Below are 8912 nucleotides of genomic sequence, written 5' to 3'. Positions count from 1 at the left end.
CTCCGTAGGGACAGTTTGTGAGAAAAAAAGTTTCATAGAAATCATTTTAGGGACAAAAAAAAGGAGAATGACCATTTATGAAATTTTGTCTTAAATATATAAAACACTTTTATTGAAATTTTAATTCTCAACTTTTTAAGGGTTTGAATATGATAATTATAAATCGTATGAAAAAGAAAAATGGCTTTGTTTTTGTCGTATGCTTAGACATAAAAAGTATAAGTTATATTTCATCCGTCCCATATTAATAGTACATGTTTCATTTTTGATTTGTCCCAAAATAATAACATACTTCTAAAATAAATATTTTTTTTTTATCAAAATACCCCTCATTATTAGTTAACTTATGATGAAATTAAATGCAACAAAATGATGAAATTAAATAGTATAATTATCATTTCATTTAATAAAGTTAACAATAATTAATGTTTTTTTTTTGAAACGGAAAAAGTATTTAATAAAATAGAGGAGAGACATTTACAAACCCTCAAAAAAATTTACGGGTTTGAAAAAAATTTCTTATAAACTAAAAAGAGAATTTTATAAATTAAGGTGTATCCCTCTGTATGACAAAACCTTAAATCAAAATTCAAAATGATGCCGTATTTTATTAATATTATAATAGTCTAAATAAAAAATGAATATATTTTACACATAATGTAAAATTTGAAAAATTAACATAAGATTAAGGGGAGGCACTTTAGGTTCCCAAAATGTTTACCCTGTAAACTTTTCCCGGCAACACTAACCACTGCTACCGCCGCCGCTTCACGGAAAAATGACAAGAGTGCCACGGCCAACGCCGCTTAACATATTCTTCTCCTTTCTTTTTATCGTAGCAGTCGAGTTTTCTTGTGCGAATTCACAACAGTTCTTGACATCTGAGCGAGCCACATTGCTTAGCCTCAAGCAACAGTGGGGGAATCCGCCATCACTGAATAACTGGAACGCTACTTCATCTCCGTGTAACTGGCCAGGAGTTCTCTGCAACTCCAACAGCTCGGTTATTATTCTTGTTCTTCAGAGCAAAGGGTTAATCGGACGTATACCGCCATTCATCTGTGACCACCTACGGAATCTGGAGAATTTGGATCTCACTAATAATTTCCTCACCGGAGAGTTCCCTAGGGTTTTGTATAATTGTTCGAAGCTAGTTGAAATTGATATCGCATACAACGGTTTTGTTGGAAGGTTGCCGGATGACATCGACCGATTATCATCACGACTCAAAACCATTGATATCGGAGGTAATAACTTCACCGGCGATATACCTCCAGCAATCGGCAATTTGTCGTCGTTAATTTCCTTGTACATGTATGGGAACTTGCTAAATGGCTCTATCCCACCAGAGATTGGAAACTTATCTAATCTCTTAACTTTAAATTTGGCATATAACAGATTTACAGCGGCGGAAATACCATCGGAGTTTGGGAAGTTGAGCAATTTGACATATTTATTAATGCATCAAAGTAATCTGATTGGAAAAATTCCAGAAAGTTTGGCGAATTTGTCGAGTCTCGAATGTTTGGATTTTAGTTCCAACAATTTGGAAGATGAAATCCCTTCCGGTTTGTTTCTGTTAAAGAATTTGAGAATTTTGTTCTTGTATTTTAACGCTTTATCCGGCAAAATTCCGGCCATGATCGAGTCTTTAAATTTGACTGAAATCGATCTCTCTGAAAACAAATTGAACGGTTCAATTCCTGATGATTTTGGCAAATTGCAGCAGCTGGAGGTGTTGAGTTTGTTCTTAAATCAATTATCAGGCAATATTCCGGCAGGTATTTCTCAAATTCCAACACTGAGAATTTTCAAAGTCTTCAGCAACAAACTCGATGGCGAATTACCTTCGGAAATTGGGCTTCACTCAAAGCTCGAAGCTTTTGATGTAGCGGGGAACAAACTCACCGGAAAGCTGCCTGAGAATTTATGCGGTGGAGGTACTTTGTTCACCATGGTTGCTTTCTCCAACAATCTCACCGGAGAAATCCCGAATTCACTCCAGAGTTGTGAAAAGCTTCGTTCAGTCCAACTCTATAACAACAGTTTCACGGGTGAACTTCCTCCAGGAATTTGGACATTATCCAATCTTTCAAGCTTGAGGCTCACTGGGAACTTTCTTTCTGGCGAATTACCGATTACAGTACCATGGAATTTATCAAGACTGGAGATCAGTGACAACAAGTTTTCAGGTCAAATTCCGGAAGGCATTTCTTCTTGGACGAAACTGAATGTGTTCAAGGCTAGTAACAACATGTTTACAGGTGAAATTCCGGCGACATTCACTCATCTTTCACAGTTGTCGGTGCTTCATCTTGATGGGAATTCACTTTCTGGCCAACTTCCGTCAGAGATCAAGTCGTGGAATTCACTAACCACTTTGCATCTAGCTAGAAACAAACTTTCTGGCCCGATACCACCAGCCATCAGTTATTTGAAACGTCTTCTTGATCTTGATTTATCAGAGAACCAACTCTCCGGCACAATTCCACCCGAGTTAAGCCGTCTGAGGCTGAACACTTTGAATCTTTCTTCCAACAAACTCACCGGAAGAATCCCATTTACATTTGATAACCTGGCTTTCCAGAATAGTTTCTTGAACAACCCGAATCTATGTGCTTCATCCCAAATCTCAAACCTCCATAAATGTTACAGCAAATCCTCCTCACGCCCCTCCAAAATCATCGTCTTGTCAACATTTATCATACTCGTCACCATTCTTTGCACCTTATTTGTGGTGTTGTTCCGACGGCACCTCAAGCATAAACACATACATGATCTCACGATATGGAATCTGACCTCATTTCATATATTGGATTTCACAGAATCAAACATTTTATCCTCCTTGACCGAGAACAACCTAATCGGTAGTGGTGGTTCCGGGAAAGTCTACCAAATTGAAATCGGTCGGCGGCATGGGGAGTATGTTGCAGCCAAGATGATTTGGAACCCTAAAAAACTCGACGATACCCTCGAGAAAGAGTTTTTATCGGAGATTCATATATTGGGTTCAATTCGTCACTCCAACATAATCAAACTGTTATGTTGTATTTCGAGCGAGGATTCTAAGATTCTTGTTTACGAGTATATGGAGAATCGAAGTCTCGACAAGTGGTTACATGGGAAGAAGAGGAAAACACAAGGTGGTTTGGTTCACCCCACGATCTTGGACTGGCCCAGGAGGTTGCAGATCGCCATTGGAGCGGCTCAGGGGCTGTGCTATATGCATCATCACTGTTCTCCGGCGATCATTCATAGAGATATCAAGTCAAGTAATATTCTGTTAGATTCCGATTTCAAAGCGAAGATAGCCGATTTTGGACTCGCAAAGATTTTGACGAGTCAAACCAACACCATGTCTGCTATAGCTGGCTCATTTGGTTACATTCCCCCTGGTAAGAACACTTTGATTTTAAAAGTCAAACCTAAATAACAAGATCTCTTAAGTCAAACTTTTTAAACTGAAGTCAAGCCCTAATTTTACAAATTGATTGCAGAGTATGCTTACTCAAGTAAGGTAAATGAGAGGGTAGATGTATATAGCTTCGGTGTGGTGCTATTAGAACTAGTAACTGGAAAAGAAGCACATGAAGGAGATGAGGATATGAATCTAGCAGAATGGGCATGTAGGAATTACAGTGAAGGGAAGTCCGTGGTTGAAGCTTTCGACCCAGAAATTAAGCAGGATGATAGTTACATGGAAGAAATCAGGATAGTCTTCAAACTAGGGCTTATTTGTACAAGCACATTGCCTTCGAGTCGGCCACAAATGAAAGAAGTACTTGGGATTCTTCTGAAACTTAATCTCATAAGTAGGAATAAGGTGTTAAAGGAAGGCACTGATATCTTTGATGACAAAAGTGTAAAGGGTTGCTAATGATAGTAAGTTTTATGATATTATATGTTTCTTCAGGTTAAATATGTTGATGTTTTGTGTGAGTAGATAGAACAAAAGCTCTATTTTTGGTTAGATTGACCGGTGGGTGTACATGTTAAGAGCGTAGCAATATGATATGGTTTCATTTATTTATTTATTATTATTTTACATTTGTTCAATAAAATGATCATATTATGATTTTATATATTCACGTATCCTTTTCTTTAATCTATAACCAATAATTGATCATCATCCGCATGGTTATAAGAATAAGCACAAATCATAATTTTCCAATAAAAACTATTCATTCATTTCATGGATAAACTTTGGGGGTGTTTGACTTAGCTTTTGTGGGGCAAAAGTCCTTTTTGTAAAAGAACTTTTTACAAAAGTTATTTTTTAAAATGTGTTTGGATTAGCTTTTGAAGGGAAAAAGTAAAAAATTAAAGTGTTTGGTTTAATTTTTACATGTAAAATGACAAAAAGGACATGTTTAGGGTAGATGAGGGGTATATTGGTAATTTAATATTTTTAGCTGGTGAAAAGTTGAGAAAAGTCAGGTAATCGTGACTTTTCAAAAAGACTCAAATTACTCTATGGGAAAAGTCATTTACAAAAGTCATTTTCCTTTTGCCAAACATCTTTTGGACTTTATTTAAAAAATAAAGTCAAAAGTCATTTAAAAAGCTAAGCCAAACACTCTCTTTATGTCTAATATTTAACAGATGAGCACGCAAAATTTCACAACATGATCAAGAATTAATTTGCGAGTGGTATCAAGAAGATTCGGTGTGACAACGGAGGAAAGTTCATTTCTAATTTTGTGACAAGCTTCTATGCCTAGCAAAACAATTTTGTTGGAAACAACTTCTCCACAAACACCCCAACAAAAAGGTGTTGTGAAACAAAAATATGTTGGGAGTCTTAGGGTTTGCGGTGGAGATCTGGATAACAGCTTGGACCGTGATATCACTTTCCGAACTAATATTTCTACCTTATGCCTGGGTTACAAGAAATTCAGCCTAGGATAATCCAAGCGGACACCTATGTTTCTAGGCACAGAAAACGTAAGCTATTATGCTTAAGGGTTCTGTGAATGTGTGATGAAAAACGAGAGCTAAAAAGAACGTCTGCCTTCTGGAAAGGAAGAGTTGTTTATATACTAAACACGATTAGAGTTTCATTAGGGTTGGGCCGTCATTAGTTGCTTTGAAAGCAAGTAATATTAATCCGGATTAGAGTTACCAAAAACTAACGAGTTTCGTTGGTTTTACCATAATCACCCTCAAGAAATTGAATTTTCATTATTTTCCCACATGCAAAATTCGGTGAGGGGCTCTGCCCCTTGGACCCCGCTAGGGGCGCTGCCCCCGGACCCCTGACTAGTCGTCGAACCGGCTTCTGACTCGATCTTATACATGTGTGTACTTCACACAACCCCGTACATATATTAGAGTACAAATTATGAAGCCCCTTAGCGTACATGTTAGTTCCAATTACTTAAAATTACATGGTGACACTAAAATCACCAACAAAATACAGACATTTTCATGAGATCACCCGGGCTTTGCGATTTGTATAACCTTCCCACTAAGTTTTGGGGTGAGTGCATCCTGATAGACTACCTACATCATAAATCGATTGTCTTCTAAAGTCATAAAAAAAACCGCATAAGAAATTTTGCGCAACCAAAAATTAGATTATGATCACACGAAGGTCTTCGTGTGTCTAGCTTATTACACAAGTCCCAATACAAAAGAAGATAAGTTTGAAGTGAAGGGGAGACAGCCTGAGGATATCCTCAAAGAACAAAAGGGTACAAGATTTATGATCTTGACTCGTGAGTGATTAATATCACATAACAACACAACCTTAAACATGAGTGATTACAATCACATAACAACATAACCTTAAACATATATTATAGAGACATACACAAACTATCTCAGCCGTATATCTCATCTCATCTCATCTCATTATATCAACCGTGTTGTGTGTTGGGTTCATAAGAATCTTATTATTCACTCACACTTCTATACAACTCCAACTCTGTTTCTGTAGTCACACAAACCTCAGTTCCTGCAGGTGCAAATAAAGCCAACCCTTCCCATACTCTTTCTTCCGATGATGATGTTAGCATCGACCCCTCTCCTGAAACAACCATAAAAACAGCCGGCCCCACGACAGCTGGAAAAACAACCGATGATCCTCCTGTCAACACACACCGGTCAATCTCAAACTCCTCAAATGGAGGCGTGTACCTTCTTGTATACGGATTCATCGGGACCCCTTTCAAGATCTCAGGCAACCCCTGATCATGAATACATGCATTGTTTACAACATTAGTTAATTTGTCGATTACCTAAAATAGCCTCGGAGAAAATTAATGTGAAATAAGGTAGCTCGATCGGTACCTGGGTATATGTGAGCATGGAAGAAAGGACTTTTACGTCCATGTACTTTGGAGTAAGGCCAGCTCGCACGACATTGTCTGAGGACGCCATGCACTCCACACACTCACCGGTTAAAAAAGCATGTGGTTGGTTTGCTCCTATGTAAATAGCTTCACCCGGGTTTAATTTTAAATGGTTAAGTAGTAGAGTCATTAGGGTATTGCTTCTCAAGCTTCAACACTAGTTCTTCCTTATTATTTAACTCCCTTGTCTGCAGATAATAACAAAACAAATTAAACAAAAAAAAAATCATTTAATTGCAAATAGGACCTCGACAATTTAATAAAAGTACAATTTATACCTCTTTTTCCCTGTTTAGACGACTAATCAATCTGGATAATGTTGTGGAAATGGCGTCCCGGTCAACGGACATGAGTTTGGTAAATATTGACCGGCAGAGAGCTTGGTCTTCTTTGACTTTTATCTCTCCATTTTCATTTTCAATGCCAACTAATTCATTAAACTCGAGGACACTTTCAAGGACAACATCGAGTTCCTATGATCATTTATTAATCACATCACAGGATTCTTGAGTTAGTACAAGAAATTGTTAGGTAGGAAGTAAATATGCATGGAAATAAATAATACCTCGGAAGTAATAAACCCACATAAGGCTTAGTATTGTGTTAATGCTAAAGCCATTTTAGGCTTGTGGTTTGCGTCTTTGTAGACATTTGGTTGCAGTTTGTGAAGGAGCCCTGCTAATTCTTTATCTGGATGGGCTTGTATTGACAATGATCGACCCACTGAAAGGACCTGGTAGTACACGTTGTACTTATTCTATAATTAATGGCAAGATAGAAAGTATACATATGACAAAATTCACTAACTATAGCTAGTAAGTAAGTAATAAAAGAACAAATATTAGTTGTATTTGCTGGAGGTGAGCTGTATTAATTTGTTAAAATTTTTTAAAAATTTACCTTTCAAATTTTAAAGATTTTTGAGATTAAGGTTGTTGCAGATCAATGCCACAGGCCATTCTTCATCATATTAAAGATAGAATACTTTGTTATGTCAATTTAAAAAACATGCATGAAGGAGGAGTAATTAATTACATACCTTTAATAAGAAAGGGAGATCAGGTCCCCATGAACAACATCACCCAAAAGCTTCTTAGGGTTTTGCAAAATCCACGACTTCAAACTCACATTATGATCGGTTTCTAGAAATGAGGGTCCGGAAACATGAGTTCCAATCCAAAACTCAGCGTAATGCTTGTTTTCCTCGATTTGACTTTGACCCCCACAGTTCCTTTCAAACAGCCTGGCCACCCTCGAATCGTAACCAATTCGACCCCAATTGTAGTTTTGAACTGAACATTTCAGCTTCACAAGCCGTTTTTCCAGCTTGTCTCCCTTAACCTCCATCCCTACTTTCTCGATGGAAAGATGCATGCAGTAAATACTAAATAGGTAGCAGTAGAGAGAGAGGGAAAAGTAGAACTAGCTAACAATGTATTGTGTGTGCCAATGGAGTTTCATAGTCGGGGGATTCTCTTCTATATATACATCATACATGGGTGAAAACCATTTATTATCTGAGTAAAAACATTTTTATTATATCTATTAAATATTTATTATGTGAGTCAAAACCATTTAATTATATCCTATTGAATATTATTTGAGTCAAAACTATTTTTTTTTAACCCACAAATATATTAAAACAGAGACCATAGCAAAATGTTTTGCTACACCGAAATATACAAAATACATAGAAAGCATAAACAGAAAAGTGAGACACCCCGCAAAATACATAGAAAGCAAAACTATTACGTTGGGAGTCAATTTTCATTGTTATGGTTTCTAAGCATTTCACAATTAAGATTCAATAAAATATAAGTCAAATACAAAATCATAATTGGTTAACTGCAAATTTCCTTACGACTATTAAGGACTATAAATGGTCATTATAACAAAATAACTGATGAATAAATAAATAGGAGATATATTTTATTGTTATGTTCGACATTGTTTCTCATTTATGGGTGAGGACGTATTTAAGGCTGCCTAATATGTATATGTAACCACCGAAAAATTCCAACAAATTTAAACTTTTCAAAAACAACCCGATTTCATTAATTTATTACAAAAAGGTTTTCAATACAATTTATTTAGAATATTCCAAGAATCACGTCACAACATAAACATGAGGAGCGGTACGATCACGCCTTCGCCTTGCCACGGTCACCTGAAGAACCTGAAAAACATAAAACCACAACTGTAAGCCCGAAAGCTTAGTGAGATATCCCCAAAATACCAACCACATATACCATACACGCATAACATGCCATATCATATCCGTTTACAGAACAACCATGCACTTCGGGTCTACTGTGTGACTGGTCCGCCGCACCGGCCAACAGTCCACCTGGTCCACCCTCCGAGTCTAGCCATATACATCGAGTCTGCAGTGTGATTGGTCCGCCCGCACCGGGCCTTCAATCCACCTGGTCCACTCTCCGAGTCTACAGTATGACTGGTCTGCCCGCACCGGGCCTTCAGTCGGCCTGGTCCACTCTCCGAACCTCGGCACGTCTGGTCCGCCCTCTTGGGGCCTACAGCCTATCCGGACCGCTCGCT

The 8912-nt window shown here is 37.5% G+C and overlaps 1 protein-coding gene and 1 pseudogene across 2 annotated transcripts; one reads left to right on the top strand and one right to left on the bottom strand.

The window, feature by feature from the left end:
• The first annotated feature begins 679 nt into the window (after positions 1-679).
• On the top strand, positions 680-4082 carry LOC145057944 (uncharacterized). The gene is made up of 2 exons (XM_079005860.1): positions 680-3395; positions 3498-4082. The coding sequence occupies exons 1-2, from the start codon at positions 779-781 to the stop codon at positions 3875-3877; spliced, it is 2997 nt and encodes a 998-aa protein (XP_078861986.1). The 5' UTR covers positions 680-778; the 3' UTR covers positions 3878-4082.
• A 1483-nt stretch (positions 4083-5565) lies between these two features.
• LOC145058162 (mannose-6-phosphate isomerase 1-like) lies at positions 5566-7788 on the bottom strand (annotated as a pseudogene). Its single transcript, XR_013686253.1, has 5 exons — positions 7393-7788; positions 6919-7086; positions 6632-6826; positions 6292-6541; positions 5566-6188 (listed from the first exon to the last, which is right to left on the bottom strand). The product of XR_013686253.1 is annotated as a mannose-6-phosphate isomerase 1-like (transcript).
• Positions 7789-8912: the final 1124 nt, after the last annotated feature.

This window comes from Lactuca serriola, chromosome 6 (genome assembly GCF_051521515.1).
Source record: "Lactuca serriola cultivar US96UC23 chromosome 6, Lser_US96UC23_V15, whole genome shotgun sequence".
In the NCBI taxonomy this organism is placed as follows: domain Eukaryota; kingdom Viridiplantae; phylum Streptophyta; class Magnoliopsida; order Asterales; family Asteraceae; genus Lactuca; species Lactuca serriola.
The sequence above is the reverse complement of the archived record's forward strand: the minus strand, read 5'-3'. Positions and strand labels throughout refer to the sequence as shown.